Source organism: Malania oleifera, chromosome 2 (genome assembly GCF_029873635.1).
Source record: "Malania oleifera isolate guangnan ecotype guangnan chromosome 2, ASM2987363v1, whole genome shotgun sequence".
Classification (NCBI taxonomy): domain Eukaryota; kingdom Viridiplantae; phylum Streptophyta; class Magnoliopsida; order Santalales; family Ximeniaceae; genus Malania; species Malania oleifera.
Genome location: NC_080418.1, coordinates 13,620,830 through 13,638,581, shown reverse-complemented (window position 1 = coordinate 13,638,581; position 17,752 = coordinate 13,620,830). Strand labels below are relative to the sequence as shown.

The 17,752-nt window shown below is 38.5% G+C and overlaps 1 protein-coding gene across 1 annotated transcript in view; it reads left to right on the top strand.

Moving 5' to 3' along the window:
- LOC131149117 (protein INVOLVED IN DE NOVO 2-like) overlaps positions 1-17,752 on the top strand; it is a 59,851-nt gene that overhangs the window by 22,190 nt on the left and 19,909 nt on the right. The window contains exons 3-5 of the mRNA XM_058099231.1: positions 6,473-6,541; positions 6,647-6,934; positions 7,090-7,299. Of these exons, the coding sequence (XP_057955214.1) occupies positions 6,473-6,541; positions 6,647-6,934; positions 7,090-7,299 (567 nt within the window). The remainder of the gene's footprint in view (positions 1-6,472; positions 6,542-6,646; positions 6,935-7,089; positions 7,300-17,752) is intronic.

Genomic DNA, 17,752 nt, shown 5'->3' with positions numbered 1-17,752 from the left:
CTTGCTTCTTGCTGCTCGTAGAAGATTCTTCTGTAATGCCCTCTTCTGCTGGTTTTTCTGGATCCAAGCTGTCCTTTGAAAATTGCCCGTCCAGTACAACCAAATTAGTTTGATTTGGATTCACCTTCTCTGCCTCTGTCGCTGACCTTAATTGCTGCATATCTGGATTTACAGCAGTTGGTCCCTTTCTTTAATGACACACGGCCTTTATTTTCTTCTGCCCCAAAAATTTAGACCTCTGAAATGCAGTCCTGTTTGCGGCCCCCCCTCCCCCACAGCAAGAGTGAGTTCTTTCCTAGTGACCCCATCCTCAGTGGCCTCTTCCTTTCTCGTCTCCAGCGCTTGTCCAGCCACAGCTGTGTAGGAGTAGATCGATGATAACCTCTGAAACATACTAGTCCTCTCCTTTACCTCCCTAACTCTCTAAATGTTTAGAGACCCCCGCCAGAACATCTCCATCTACCACTCTTTGGATTGGGTACATCACTCGACAGCACAAATAATTCCAGCAGGGCAGCAAGGAAGTCCCTCCACCCTTTTTTCCAGTCCCCTTTTGGAATTCTTATTTTATAGAGAATCTTGGTACTGGCCTTCATCAAGTGTAAGAACTTTTCCCAGCCATTTTTGAGAACCTTTGGTGATGCATTGCTCTCTATGAAACAGAGCTCCACAACAGCTAGCTACACCCCCTTCATTGGCAGCATTTAACATCCCCATTGATTTCATTACCTGCACAAGTTCCTCCTTAGCCAGGATGATGAAGAAAACACACTTACATTTGTATTTAGTGAAGTGAAAATTTGGAGCATCCTGTGGGTGATGGTGATCACCTTCCTTTCAGTTTTAAAAGGGGTATGTTCACCCATATCAACTTAAGATGCTTGATAATTTCTTTGTTCAAACATTTAAATTAGCATATTTTTATAATTTAACCCATTAAGAATTTTGATCTAATAATTAATTAAGAAGCTAAAATACGAAAAAATTATATTTTTATTCGCAAACTATCTTTAGTATAAGATTTGCTAATATTTTCCATACCTTTAACAATATCGTTGAACCTAATGAACATGTCCTTAATGAATTTATTAGCGTTTGTTGTTGCCAAAACTTGTTCGGGAGAATTTGGATCAATCACAACTTTGATTACCTACCAAGAATGAGAGAAAAATGGCTTGGTGGACCCGAGGTCAGGGGATCACTTCGATGCCCAAGTCAGAGAATTAGGATTGTATGATTGCAATAGTAAAGGAACGAGTGAGAACGAGATGAGATGCCTTACCCTCTTTAGGGGATCCTTTATAGGCATTCACAATACCTTCCTATTGATTTCCCTATAATTGGATTGCAGGGATTACATTTCAGATATGTTGCTAGGGAGTAAATATGGGTATGCTAACCCCTTTCTTTGATTAATGGATGTTACCTCTTTTCCATTAATCCCTTGATGTCTTTTCATTTTTTGGTCATAGATCAGTTAATGTCGAGCTTAATGTTAGGGTCTCTTTTAGATTGTACCAGTTGCGCCCCTAATCTCAAGTCTTAGAGTTACCTTTTTGGCTTAAGAGTATATTGTAGTTACTATAAGTCCTTTAATTATCACGAGATTCGGATTAAGTCATCGGATGGACATCTTTGGGCCTTATGAGTGGTGCTTATTAGAAAGGCCAATACTTTACCGAGCAATGCCCGCTTCTTGTTTCCTCATGAGTGTTGCTCATTAAATGGGCATTTTTGGGCCTCATGAGTAATGCTTATTAGATTGACCAATTCTTTGCCAAGTAGTGCCTATCTCTTGTTGCCTCAATAGCAGTGCTCATTAAATGGATATTTTTTGGTCTCATGAGCGGTGCTCATTAGATGGGTCAATTTTTTGTCAAGCAGTGCTCGTCTATTGTTGCATCTTGAGTGGTGCTTATGGATGAGCATTCTTGGGCCTCATGAGCAGTGCTTATCAAATGGGCCAATTTTTTGCCGAGCAATGTCCATCTCTTGTTGCCTTATGAATGATGCTTATCAGATGAACATCTTTGAGCTTCATGAGTGGTTATCAGATGGGCTAATTTTTTGCCGAGTAGTGCCCATTTTCTAGGTTAATTTCTTCAGCATAATTTGCATCCCACGAAATCTTGTGGTCTGTGCCACCTCATTTTCTCCTATAAATGGCCCATCTCCCGTTCTCTTTTCTCCATACTTGGAAGGGAAGACTTATTAGAGGTATGTTTCCTTACTCCTCCCTCGATTATCAAAGCATCTCTAGTATGTTTTCTCTTCAAATGATATGCTTCTTTTTGTAGTGATAACCTCCTCTAGATTGATTTATTTCTGGGTTCAAGCCATTAGCTCTCCCATATTTGGCTAGGGGTTCCTTCCCTATGGAATTCAGGAAGTCTCAAGGTTGCAGAGTTGTTGTCAAGGTGGCTACTGTTACTACGTGATCCAGGCTTCTAATCTCCATAGTTGCATTGATAAAACGGCGGATGAACTCATTCAGTGTCTCTTCCTCTCCTCAAACAAGACTTGTAAGGTGGGCCGAAGTCTTCACCATTTTTTAGCTACTGACGAAATGTTCCCCAAATTGTTGCACCATCTCAGAGAAAGACCCAAGTGAGTGGGGCTTCAATGTCCGATACCATGCTTTAGCATTTCCCTCTAGGGTTGCAAAATGCTATGCTCGACACATAATGGCATCAAGTGCAGCTTATAATTGCATTTGATCAAGTGGAGATTGCATGTGACTTTGCTTTGGTGGTTCAGTGGATAAATTCTGGGAAGTGCTCGGTTTGGAACTTATGGGAATTGTGGGAAGAGCTTATGTTAGCATTGACATGCATACAGTTCAAAGTGGAACATGTTTACAGGGAGGTGAATAAAAGTGTAGATTTCTTTGCCAAACAGGGTGAATCTGGTATTTCTCGATCATATAGTTGCCAGGATGATCTTCCTCAGCAAGTCAGGGAAATGATTCGATTGGATTTGTTGAGATTTCAGTCTTTGCGCTCATGATATTTTGTGTTATCTTCCGGAGTTTTGTTTGTTTTCCACTTATAGTTGTTTAGTTCTTAGTTTTTTGTTTGGTTGCTGGTCTTTGGTTTATTAGTTTTGATTATGTTGGTCAAGTTAGTTTTAGGGTCTTGGAGGTTGATTTTGTTATTCCAAAGTCTAAAGATTGGAACCACGGTATTCCTCCGCCATAAGTGAGGGGTTTTCTAATAAAGTTAGGAGGTGCCGCCCTCTTTTACAAAAAGAAAAAAAAAAGAAAAAAAAAGGTGCTTATAATTGCATCAACATTTTGAAGGTGTCAAGGTGGTTTAGGGAATATGACGATTAATCATATCCTTTTAATGTTGGGCATCTTGAATCTATTGGGCAGAGGGATCTCCATTATATCCTTGGTAAAGGGGGGATCAGAGGATCTAGTCAGGGGTTATCCACTATGAACTACGGTAGAGCAATTTATGAATGTCTTTGTGGCAGACTTGATTTTATCAAAGATGATGAGAATCTCAACCATTTATGCATTGAAGAGATCATTTCTTATTTTGTGCCGAAGCAATTTATGTAGTATAGGTCAAAATAGATGAAATCAAAGGGCATTACTTGAATGCTACTACAATCTCCCCTACTAAGGTTGGCTGCAAACTTATTTTACTAGCTTTTCCAATTGATAAATTTTCTCGAGTTTTTCTTCAAATTCTTGGGACCGTTGCTCGTTAATGCCCACATTGTTGGCTCCTTCTACTTTCTTTGTCGGATTTGAAATTTTTAAGGTAGTTTTGTATGGTATCACTGCCTTTCCCTTAGTTGTCATTTCTGCTTGAACAATCGTTTGGCTATGTTCTATAGGATTTTTTTTTTTTTAATGTTGTAAGATCATGCTAAACATGTCTTCTGCCTCCTTTGGAAGGCTAGAAATTGGTCTAAAGGCACAATTTGCGGCGAATTGTCAAACAGTGGGGAGTGAACTGACTGGGGCGATTGGTCCCCTAGTAGGTTCAGACTCAGAATTGTGTGATGCAACCATGATTGAGTTTTAGAAAGAAATCCTTATTTTTCCCACAGAAGGCTCCAACTGTTGCTGCCAAAATTCGTCTTCCGCCCTCCTTTGGAAGGCTAGAAATTGGTATTTGGATCAATCACGACTTTGATCACCTACCAAGAATAAGAGAAAAACAACTTGAAGGACCTGGGGCATACTATGGGGGATCACTTCGATGCCTAAGTCAGGGAATTTTGGAAGGATTGTATAATTGCAATAGTAAAGAAGTGAGTGAGAATGAGATGAGATGTCTTACCTTCTTTAGGATGTCATTTTTATAAACATTTAGGATACCTTCCTATTGATTTCCCTGCTAATGGTTTGCATGGGTTGCCTTTCAGATATGTTATTAGGGAGTAAAGATTGGTGTGCTAACCCTCTACTATAATTGTAGACATTTCCTATTTTCCATTAGTCCCTTGATGTATTTTCATTTCTTGGTTGTACATCAGTTAATGCCGAGTTTAATGTCAAGGTATCTTGTAGGTTTTATTAGGGTTCATTTGAAGCAGTTCATATTATGTGCTAGCATGTGCATTTTGGAGATCTTCACTTGATTAGCATCCCTATTGGTTAAGCTTATCTTAAAATCTCCTTTGGCACTTGTGCAAGTGGAGAGTCTATTAAGACCGCTTCCATCAAGTGCACAAAATTGATGTTTATAGCTATAGCATTAAATGGCACAAGTCCAACACTTTCCCCATCCCATTTGCTTTCATCTTTGGGCAGATTTGTGCCATCAACTGTTTTCCTGGGCTCATTTAATGTTTATAATGATCTTCAAGTCTTCCATAGAGCATAATTGAAAGTGTACCTTCATTCATACCCTTTAATAAGAGAAGGGTCCCATTGAACAAAAGTGGCCTATTGGTGGATGGGCCTTCCTCAAGGTGGTGCCTATGATGATTGCCATGATTTTTTTTTAGATGGTGAGGTCTATAAACAAATAGCCTTTGCTCCAATAACAATTTTTTTGTGGCAACCCAAGAAAGAAATGAATTGGGTATTTATAACTTTTAGTGTTCATAATCCCTCTTTTTCACCAAGTCAAGTGCTAGCGAGTTTAAGCAAAAAAATTAGACACATAAATGCAAGGAAATCAGAGAAAGGCCCAGAGTTATGGATATTTTTATATTTGTTGAAGCACTCCAGTTTATTGCCTCTGTTCAAGGATTACCATTCCTTGAAAGTTTCTTCCCTGGCAAACAAATCCTTTACAAGGATGCACACTTGCAAGCAATACAACTTCATCACTCAAAAGTTCACAGTCCTTTGCATCTCTCAAGGGACTCTTTTTTTTTTTTCCTGATCAGAAAAAAGAAAATAAGAAAATATATTATTATTTTAAGGCATCAAGGGGATGCATAGAGTGTTGCAAACATCAAGGATTACAAAATTATCATTAACAGTGTTTCCACTAAGCCAGCAGGATTACTGAGAGAGATAATTTTGATTGGAAATATAAGATCAAACTGTACTTAGCTTAGAGAGTGATTGATATGCATATGAACAGACCACATATTCAAAGTAATTTTGCTGACAAAGGTTTGAAAGCTCTCAAAATAGCTCAATAGTATTCAAAGGGATTGGAAATCAGCTTTGATGTAATTTACCAGTTTTTCCTTTTTTTTTTCTTTCCTTTTTGTGTTATTTTCTTGAGGATTTCTTAATCCTTAATTCATTGTAATTGTCTATTCCTTTTAATAGACTTGTTTTATTATCTAAAATAAAATTCAATTGGGAAACTCCTATTTATAGATAAAAGTAGGCTGTTATAAGTAAAGGATATGGCACTGGAAACTGGTCTTACATGAGCGCAAATGATAAATTTGTGTTCCTGAATTTGTCCTTTGTTTTTAAATTTAAAAATCTCAAATTTTGCATATGTTTGACTTGGTCATCTGGCTTTTGAGGATTGGCCAGACAGATCGTGCAAATAGTTGTCCAATTTAGACAAAATTAAAACTGTTATTTCCCCCCCATAGAAATAGGTTGATGGTTTTGCAGAATAGGTTATCCAGTTCAGACAGTGATTAATAGCTAAATTTTTGGGCTTTCAAAATTGTTCCTAAGATTTTAAAACCAAAGATATTAATTTTCTAATCAAGTGATAGGTTTTCTGGGTCTAATTGAACCTTTGGACTCTTGAGTCATTTTAATAATCAATGAGTTTGGCACGATGATACTCTAAACATGAAAATAAGGTTAATACATCTATTAGTCCATAATCAATGCCTTCTCATTGTCAAAAACCTTAGATGTGCTACCTTGGGGGCAATAGTATCAAAATTCAATATCTCTATGGTGTGCTTTGCCTTTTTCACAAAAGATACAGTAGCTATTATGTTTGAGCATATGATATTCTAGTTTATTTCTCATAGCATTGTCTAATAATAAGTGATAATAACATATTTTAATAATTTTTCCTTTTAGAATGAGAGGGCCACCATTGAACAGAAAAGAGCTGATGAAAATGTATTGAAGTTGGCAGAAGTTCACAAGGTACATAAAATGTTTCTTTGCTCTAAATTGAGATTAAAAGATCAATTAAATGCTTTTCACTTTTAGAAGTCTTGTAATGTTCTTACATGGCTGTATTAATGGCAGAGGAATAAAGAGGAGCTTCATAAAAGAATTATTGAACTGGAAAAGAAACTTGATGCCAAGCAAGCACTAGAGTTGGAAATAGAGCGTATGAGAGGGGCTATACATGTGATGAAACACATGGGTGAAGAGGGAGATTTAGAAAGCAAGAAAAAGGTGGAGACAATTCAAGAAGAGCTGACAGAGAAGGAAGAAGAACTTGAAGCTCTGGAAGCATTGAATCAAACCCTCATTGTTAAGCAACGAAAAAGCAATGATGAGGTGCAGGAAGCTCGGAAGGAGTTAATAAATGTAAATTTTTCATGCTTTTGAATGCATCTTCAAAAGTTTAAAATTCTTTTTTTCTTTTCACAGAAGCTAGAGTTGATTTCATTTTAGTGTTAAATATTTGCATTTTCTGTCGCTTACGTAACAAACTCTCCAAATCATCCATTGCTTTCTTACAGAGTTTGAGGGATTCATCAAGTCGTGCTCAAATTGGCATTAAGAGAATGGGTGAGCTCAACAGCAAACCATTCGTCACTGCCACGCAGAAAAAATATTCTGATGAAGAAGCTGATGACAAAGCAGTGGAGCTTTGTTCACTGTGGGAGGATTACTTAAGGGATCCAAGCTGGCATCCTTTCAAAATCATCACAGTTGCAGGAAATGCTAAGGTATGCCTTACATTTATCCAATTTTATCAGTTATTATTATTATTTTTTGTTGCAGCTGACCATAGCCTCCTCCTTTAACAATGCTTTTTGCAATTTAGTGGAATACCAATTTTTTTTTTCACTGGGGTTGGGGGGTGTGTTGGATAAAAGGGAAATTCATCAGACTAACCAATTCAAACAGATACACTTGTAAGAGTAATTGGCCAATCAACCAACTAAAACAATGATCAACATAGCATAAAACACCTGCAACTCAAAACAATAAATCATTCAACATATAGTTCACAATTCCTGCATCCATCTGCTGGATAATGACAAAACCCATCTTATCCATCTCTTCTTGGCCTTCATTATCCTTCACATAGATCTCCATGGCAGGAGATATTGGCATACACGAAATACCATCCTGATTTTGATCAAATACCTGCTGCACTTTACCCATAGGCCACACCATTGTCCTTTAAAATAGGAATACCTTCCAAGGCTTCAAGCAGAGTCACTGACACATGGGAAATATTGTCACTAAATTCGAGGAATCTGAATTATACCCATCTTCATGAAATTCATCCAATAATAAACCATCACCACAGGCAAATTCACTATCAAATCACACTGATTATCAGACTCATTGCCTACCCATTTCCTTCTTTTCCCCTTTAATGACTTCCTTCACTAAGCTGCTCACTTTGATCCTATCCCCAGACCATTCAGAGTTTTCACAATACAATAACTATCACATTTCTCTTCAAAGATTTTTTAATAAAATATGCGAATTAGTATTAATTTTATTAATAATATTTCTAGAAGAAAAGAAATCTCTTCAGTGATTTCTCTACCAAAAATATCCCATTACTTCTTGAAAAAAATGATCATGGTTGCTGCCAAGTCAATATGACTTCCAGTAGAAAATAGAGCTTCTGTGGCCTGCAGCCTTTGAAAGGCAATACTAATATTTCCTTCAGAGGATAAAGAAGCTTTATCCCCTAATGTGTGCATGTTTTATTATCAGAATAGTGAGACTGTTCTCGGCTCTTTGGTGCTTTTGGATGGCAGTGCATTTGCCATTCATCTTTGTGGATGTTGTGCTCTTTCTTTTGGAGGTTTTTGTAAAGGAAAGGATAGGATGGTGCTTTGGAAAAGTCTGATATTTGTGTGATTTGGTGAATTTGGCTGGAGTGCAACGCTAGAATTTTAAGGATTTTTCTCTTTGTGGTGATAATTTATGCCGTAGGGTGGTGTTCTTGGTGTCATGTTGGGCTTCAGTGTATGGTTGTTAGAGAAATCTCTTTGGCAGATTTGCGATGGGACTGGTCAGCTGTTCTCATTAGTTTTCTGGAGTTCCTTTTAATTTTTTCTTTTCTATATTTAGAGGGGAGGATGGCTCATTCTTCATCTTGTGTATTCTCTTTTCTCTCTTATTAATATTTTTCATGGTTTATACCTCAAAAAGCAGTATTACTTTACCAGTTTGGAACCAAGAATCTTTTTATATTTAATAAGCAGTAGCTTCCTCCCTTTATCTATTTATTGGATAAGTAAGAGATCTAGAATTAAAGGGGCAACCGTGAGGAGTTGGGGGGTGGTGGTGGTGGGGGTTGCTATACCCAAATACAGAAGGCTGAACAATCAGAGAAAAAACTCTTAACCAATTAGTCAGTTTAGGTGTAAAATTCCTTGAAGAAAAATAAAAAATACAAAGAACACTGAGTGATTGCTTTTTTGAGTTTCTGTAATATAAAAGCTTGTCCTCCAAAGACTTCTGATTATCTCTTTCCAAACATTCCAGAAAATATCACGAGGATATTTTCATCCAGATCACCTTAGAACTACCATGCCAGGCTCCATAAGTCCCCAGCAAAGGCACAGCACCAGTGGGAGTCTCATCTAAGCATTTACACATGCAGCACCAATTGGTCATGATTACGTTTGCTTTCCTTAGGTTGTCTCCCATCAGAATTGCTCCCTAAGTTACTTCCCTGAAAATAAAGCTACTTTTCTCGGATCCTAACCTTCTTAATGGCTTTTAGGACAAAATGATTGTTGTCAGTCAGCGGATTAGAGTAATTTTCTGACAGAAAAGATTACTTTGTTGTTCTCTGGCCTTCACCATATCTCTTCGCAGTGATTTATTTGCATAGAGCCTTCAAATTCTTTTCCCAACTAAGGCTTTATTGTAGCTCTCAAGTACACCTGAGCCGAAACCTCTGTCCAAAGGAGAACAAACTGAATTCCATTTGACAAAATCAAATTTAAATGACTCTTTTGAGCTACTTTTAAAGAAAGTCCCTTTGTAATTTCTCACACCTTCAGTTTGCCGATGATACTATCTTCTTTTTAAAGGAGCATAAACCCTCCTTTATGAATATTTTGGGTCTCCTTCGTGCTTTCGAGAAGGTTTCTGGGTTTAAGATTAATATGGGGAAGAGCGGTATTGCGGCTATCAATATGCCTGTTCCCAGTGTTAGGGAGTTATCTACGGAGGTGGGATGTTGTGTTTTGGATTGGCTGCTCTCCTATCTTGGGGTTCCTTTTGGGGGTTACCCTAGATCTGCTAGCCTTTGGGATCCTATTGCAGGAAGGGTTTCCAAGAGATTGGATGGGTGGAAAGGCGCTCTTTTTTCTCTTGGTGGTAGAATAATGCTTATCAATTTTCAAGATTCTGGTGGGGGTTCCTAATAAAATTGAGAAGATTATGGGCGGTTTCTTGTGGTTGTGGGTAGGGGGTTTTAGGGATTATTTGGTAAGTTGGGGAGTTGTGGCTAGGTCTAAACAAGATGGTGGTTTGGGTATCGGAAATTTAGTGTCTAAAAACACAGTTTTTTTGGCTAAATGGCTTTGCTAGTTTTTGCTAGAGAATTCTTCTCTGTGGCATTTAGTTGTTAAAAGTAAGTATGGATTAGATGAGAATGGGTGGGATACGAAATTGATATTTAGATGTTCTTTGGAGAGTCTGTGGAAAGCTATCTCAGAGTTATCCCCTCTTCATTCCCCATATTAAATTCCTAGTAGCTAGAGGTAGTAATATCTGTTCTTGGACAGACCATTGGTTGGGGAATTTTGTTTTGTCCACCTCTTTCACACGCCTTTTCAGCCCAAGCTCAGGGTAGGATGGTTTCATTTCTTGTTGATCCAGGTGGTCCTTAGCCTTCTTGGGCTTTCCACTTCTGTAAATCGTTAAACAATAGGGAGATGGTAGAGCTATCCTCTTTGCTAGTCTTGTTGAATAACTGTCATTTTCCTTTAGAGGAGGATAGGCAGTCTTGGTCTTTAGTTCCTTTGGGGGTATACTCGCAAATCTTTTTGTGATTTTTTGAATAGGTCTAATTTACCTTTTCCTCTCCGTAGTCCCATTTGGAAGGCCAAATTCCCATTTAAAATCAAGGCTTTTTTTTGGTTGGTTGCGCTTGATAGAATTAATACCAATAACTTGCTGCTGGTTAGGAGACCTTTGAAGGCTATTTCTCCAGACATTTGTGTTCTTTGTTTTAATTTTTCAGAATCTTCTTCGCATTTGTTCATTCACGGTGACTATTCTCGGAGGGTGTGGAACAAGTTATTTGGTATTTTTTGGCAAATGTTGGGTGAGTTATGAGACAATGGAGGACTTTTTGGCAGTTTCTTTTGCCTGTTTTGGCAGGAAAAAGGAAAGGGTAGTGCTCTGGAAATGCCCACCCCACCCTTTTTTTTGGGGGTTTGCCCCGCCCAGGGGGGGGGGGGGGAGCGCTGTGGATGAAGCATAGTGCGCATATTTTTCTAGGGAAGAAGTCGCCTCTTTTGCTGGTTTGGTAATTGATTTTGATTCCTTGAATCAACCATGCATGTTGAAGGAGAAATCAAAAATATAAAAGTTGTCTGAATGAGAATGGTAAGGTGGATAATTGGTATAAGTCTAAAAGATAAATAAAGGAATGAATTTTTTTTTTGATTATTATAATAAAAGAAGGTATATTTGATTGAGAGAGAAGTTACAACCTAAGGGGGCAAGAGGTCCACCTGAAAAAATAAAAAAACAGAAACAAAAAAACGAAGAAGATGAAAATTAAAAATAAAAAATAAAAAACAACCAAAAAGCACTCCTATCCAAGAACTTTAAATAACACCCCTTTTCAATCCCTTTCTGTCATAATTCACTGAGCACTTTAAATTTGCAAGCTCCCTTTGAACCTTCTTTGCCTTGTATTTGCCCCCATCAAAGCGTACTTCAATTCCACCAGCATCACACATTTTTAAATCCAATTTATCCATTATATCTGGGGCTTGTAAGTCCTTCCTAGAAATCGCCTCCACTGGTGTAGGTAAAATTTCATCACTGCACTGTTGTCTAGTATCCAAGCCATCATTCTCAAATTTAGGAACCCCCTCCAATCCTTCCATCATGGCAAGATGTACATATGATAGATCCCTGAGAACGTCACAGGGATTAGAAACATAACCATATTGTTCCCAAATCTCATACAACAGCAAACCATCACCACAGTCAAAATTGCTGATGTCATCACGATCGTTATTTGAACAATCTCCCCATTTCTTAGCTTCCTTTCCTTTGTTAACTCCATCACTTGCTATATCCTTCATCTTAGCAAGTGTATCTTCCACTGTTCCACAATGCTCAACTCTCCTTTAGAATCTCTCCTTAAAGTCTTTGGCTTTATCTCTCTGAATGCTCTCTTTCTGCTTCATATAATTTCGTCATTTCCGCACCCATCATTGCAGCCTTTCGACGAGCGTACACTCTAGGACCCTTAGATTTTTCAGAATTTCCTACCCAATCTAGCTTCTTCCTTTTTATTAATCCTTTCGACACTGGCCTCTAATCCCTTTTGATTTCTTATTTCCGTAGCCTGCTTGAACATCCCTCCTGATGCCCGCCGAGGATGTTGTTTGAACAGGAGTGCAGCTTAGGATTATCATCCTGTGTCTTGTTCAAAAATAACCGTTGATCATTTTGCTTCTGCTCTGAAAATCTCTGATCACCCGTAGCCTCCCCAGATTTGAGCTGGAGGACTCTGTTTTGGTTTGGGACCTGTAAGGTCTTATGGACCAGCTCTTGACCCGTCTGCATTTTATCACTACCTAAGCCCAGTGTTGAATCATATGACTGTTCTTAGGCCTCCGTAATCAGCAAGCCCACCAAAGAGTTTAAAAGAGGCTTATTATACCCTAACAGACAGCCCAAATCTATATTAATAGTCAGATCAGGCCCAGCCCATTCAATCTTTGTCAACCCATCACCCCTGCAGGAAACCCTAGCTGCCTCTTATCTTGGCTACTCAGCCAGAAGCGATACCCTTTACGGTGTCAATTGGTTGTGTGAGCTGATGAAATGAACTTCTCATTCATTCTTCTCCTGCAGCGAGCACAGACCCCGATGTGCACACTCTTAGGAATCGAGTGACCTCCATCATCACTTGTGCTGCCTGGGACCATCTGACTCCATGAATGATTAGCATTCCTCTTGTTATCTGTTTATTAGACAATAACTCTTCAAAGCAACGAATGCATCCCCGAATCGAGACAATCCATCCCCTTTCAGCCCTTCAGGAACAAAAATGGAATACTTTTTACCTCTCCATCCATGCCCTATTTCCATGAACTTCCCTGCCCTAGTTGCATGAATCCCCATCTAGTAATCGACATATCCCACTCAGACTCTTCGAAAACCCTAGCACAACCTACCTTTGTGAGACAAGAATCCCTGAGAAAACCATAAAGCTGCTACTGAAGAGAGACATACGCACCGATTGCACTTATGTTTCTTCTCAAGGACAAACAGAGCTCCAACCTTCCCTATCTTGTCCAATCTCAGATTGAAGGACTACCCCTTGATCTGTATTGAACAACCCTCACCATCAGTTTGTACTATCACCATGATTTTGAGCACCAGTGAGCTGTGCGAAGAGAGGGTTTTTGGCAAGAGAGCAGCACTATCGTGGCTTCTAACATTTCATCTTGATACTACTCCTCCATTGCCTTGCATTTTTCCCACAATAAAGGATTTTGGACATTAGGCATAGCAGGAAGATAAGATAAGGAAAGGGCACTTAAGATGGTTTAGGCATGTGCAACGTAGTCCATACATCGCACAAGTGAAGAGGAGTGAACAAGTTAATATTAGTGGCAATAGGAGGGGAGGTATTGACCTAGAATAACTTGAAGTGAGATAGTAGGTAAGGAATTGACAGCCTCCATTTGTCAGAGGAATTGACCTGGATCATGCAGAATGATGGAAGAGTATTTATGTAGCCAACCCCACCTAGTGGACTTAAGGCTTGTTTTTTGTTGTTACAACTGCAGTAATAGTAAAAAGAGATGGAAAATATGTTGGTGTTGGTGTTAGTAGTGCTCTTAACCATGCCACTTTGCCTGCCTATAGAGGACTGCTTGCCAGTTTTTTTCTTATCTACTAATAACCATCCTCTACACTGCTTTAGATCTAAACTGAAGCCTAAAGGGAAAGCCCAAATACAACGTAGGAAGCTGCCCTCCTTTCACCTCATATTTTCGGCCAGCAGATGCACATTCTCTGCGCTTCCTAATTTCACATTTTCTAACATTTAACGCTCGATCCAGACATAGCCTCAGACCAGAGAAATGAGCACCTGAACTTTTGAAGCTTCTAAAAAACAGTGTTGTCGGTGAAAATGAGGTGGGTGAGCTCCAGTTCCAAACTATCAAGCTTCCCCACTTTGAATCCTTCAAATAACCTCCCTCCGTAGCCCTTCTCACCATCCTAGAGAGAGCCTTCACGACTATAATGAATTGGCAGGGAGAGATGGTCTTCCTGTCTCATCCTCAAGAACTAGGCAAAACATATGTGGTGAACTATTGATGATAAAAGAAAATTTTGCTGTTAAATCCTAAGCTCAATCTCGTTGATGTAAACTAGAAACCCGCAGGAGACACAGTTAAATGCCCTTTCCAATATCCATTTTGTATGAAATGTCTGGCTCTACTCTTCTTCTAGAATCAACACACTCATTTGCAATAAAAACAACATTCAAAATCCCTCTTCACATACTAATGTGTTCTCCTAACCAATGATAGGCCAACCAATTACCTTTTTAAGCCTCAGGCAAAACCTGCACTAAAATTTTGTAAATATTAATTGGACTTATCTGAATGTATTTCATAATTAATAATAGCACAAGGACCTTCCTTGTTAGGTATAAACACGATATGTGTAGCATTGAGGCTCTTCAAAACTCCCATCTTCATGCTTGAGAGTAGTCACTATATCATGCTTGATGAAGCTCCAGCCTCCAGCTATTCTTGAAGAATTTCATAGATAACCCGTTTGGCCTAGGGGCTTTTTCCCCCATAACAAGAATTAAGGTCAGGTCACCCCTTCCTCCTTGAAAGGCCTTTGATGGATGACCATCTACACCCCCTAGGCCGCCCATTCAGCGTACACATTTTAGGCATAGGTTAAGGAGGTTTAGGAAATAGTGCGTATGGAGGACCTTTGTATTTTCTAGTGACTTCCTTTAGTACTTTGTAATTATGTGATTATTTGGGTCATATTTGTTAATTCATGTTAGTTGTAAACTTGTAGTAGTGGTTTAAGTGCTGGACATCCAAGTTGATGTACAGTTAATTTTGATTTGAATTCAGACTACAGTTGCCCTCATTATCTTTCTCTCTCTCCCACAGGTTCTGCTGCTGCTGCTTCTTCTTCATCTTGTTGTTCCTTCTTGTTTTTCTCCCATTTCTGTTCTGTTCTGCCTGTATTCTGATTTTCTCTTCTTCTCATGCTGCTGCTGCTTCTTCTCCTTCTAATTCTATCAATTCTCTCTCCCTATATCTCAATTCTCTCGCTTGTCCTACATTAAATTGGTATCAGAGCAAACACTGATCACCAGTTCACCACACAGGCATCTGAAGTCAAAAATTGCAGAAATTCAAACACTGTAGCACCACAAAACTTCAGAGAAAATACCAGTCGTGTTCCTGAAATTTGAGCACCTTTTCCTAGTGAGCATTTTACAACACCCCCTGCGCTATCAAGATCAGAACCCCCCAAAACACTACCCTTTGAAATTTCATTGCCATCTGACTACTGGAGATGCCTCATGTGTGGACTAAAGCTTTTCCGGCTGGCCCTCCTCTGAATCTCCAATTTCCTGCATCTTTCTTGCTACACTTCCACCCTCACTGGAATCCCCACCCCCCAATCTACCACCAGCTGGAACCACATTGCTGGCGGCTCATGCACCCACCTGCCAGCCATGTGCATGGGGAAGTTGCCGGACTTCCTCTGTTTTTCCCAGACTTATGAGATATTGCTTTCAGCTTCAGAATTTGGATACTTTCCTGATATTTGCTTTATGAATAAAAATTGAATCATCAAGCTTGGCTCGCATTTCTAAGGTCAAATACCGATTAATCTTGGGCTGCCCAAGTATGTTTCTGAGTTTTGAAGCCTTGCCAGCATTCAGATTGAGTTCCATCTGCTTTTTGAAGTCTGTTTCTCGAGGATATGAGAATAGGGAGTTTGGAAAGTGCTCAACTTACATTGAGAATTCAATAGTAAACTCAATTTGTGCTCAAAGTCTTTGATGAGGTTACCAAATTCTGACATTTTTTTGACTAATGTTGGTATGACTATGGAAATTTGTGATTGCATAATTCCAAGTTTCTTGTTACCATCTTGGAAAAAAAATCTGTCCTTTGGCTTGTGAGTTCCCCTAGTTTATTCATCATTTTAATCCTTGTTCATACCCATACCTAGTTCACATCATTGCACCATATTGCATTAACCATGGTTACCGACAAAAAAAAATGAAACCAATCCCTCTAAACTTGCTCCAAATGATATCCAATCCTTGTATGTTCGATTAGACACACTTTAGGAGCTTGTGGACCAAAAATTTGAGCACCTCGTGCGGCAATTTGACCAAGTCATGAAGATGTTAGGTAAACATTCTATTGTAGAAGACATAGAATCATTAGTTAGGCACCCTAAGAGTTCCCGTATTCAGTAGGGTCGGCCCAAGGCATTCTTCCTAGTCCATGGGTTTCTCGGGCACCTAACAACATGAGTCAGGCTCCAAAATAGATTGGTAGGTAGGGGTGTTCGTGGTTCGGTTACCCAAACTGAAACTCTAAACCAAACTGAATTGAAGGTGTTTTTCTAATTCGTAATTGATTTGAATCCATAAGCTAACTGATGGTCTGGTTAACTGACATTTCGGTTTAGTTATCCGATCTAAACCAATTCTCAAACTATTATAATATTTTTTTCAAAGAAAAATTAGATATTTTTCTTGGTTTTTGGTTTAGTTTGTGCATTTCTACTTAGTTTATATAAATCAATCACCCAAAAATATTTATGCATACCATTTTGTAACTTTAAGATTGATTAGCTATATTATTATATAATAACATATAATATAAATAATACATATCATAAATAAATACGTATTTTGCTTTTAGTTTGAGTAACTGTTAGTTCATGAACATTAAAAATTGAAATTGAACCAATAACCAAAAACCATAAAAAAAAAAAATGAACTGAAATTGAATTGAACGGATCAGTTAACTGAATTTTTAGTTCGGATTGGATCGGTTCTCAATATTTTTTAACAGCCCTACCTGTAGGCCAATTCAACCCCTCCAGTCTTTGGGTCAATCTAGAGTCTAGGTTTGAGGGAGGTGACCTTGAGGATTTTAATGATGTAGGGTGCCAACCTAAATCTAGGCATGCTTCACATTCCCTTAGGCAAGGTTGGGGGAGGATTGTGGAGATGCTTCAAAAGGGTCAAGGTAGATATGCATGCTTATGATGGGAAACTAGACATGAGCTCTTTTTTATATTGGGCATGGTTCGAAATCGTGGTCGCGGGTAACGTCGCGAAACGGTCGCGGGAGACGCGGGTGTTACGTAAAGGGAAGCGGGCGTAACGGTCGTGAATTTTTTTCACGCATGCACAACCATGCCAAAATTAAAAAATAAGCATGAAATCCATTAATACATGATTTTTAATGAATTTTGAAGGCTTTCATTCAACCTACAAATGCTTTTTAATAGGCATTATGATTTTTATATTAATTTTAGTGCGCTGTTTACAAAAAAAAGCATATTTTTTTATAGTTTACATTACTTTAATGAGTAAAAAGATGTAGAAATGTAAGAATCAATTAATTAAAGTCATAAAGTTACTAAAAATGAATCAATACTCAATAGACTTAATACTCAATATACACATTACACGTACATGAATTTAAAAAGTGATTAATATCAAATATCAATAAATAGTTGAAAATACATGAATACAATATTACAAATTTATAACATAACACATGTCACCACCAAAAAGAATGACGTGGAGGGTCTTCATAATTTGCATCTGTATCTTGAGATTGGGATGGGAAATTATCTCCCCATCCTTGTGGAAATACATAGTTGAATGAACCCAAGTTTGCGTCATTTTGTTGTTGCTCTTGAAAATGTACT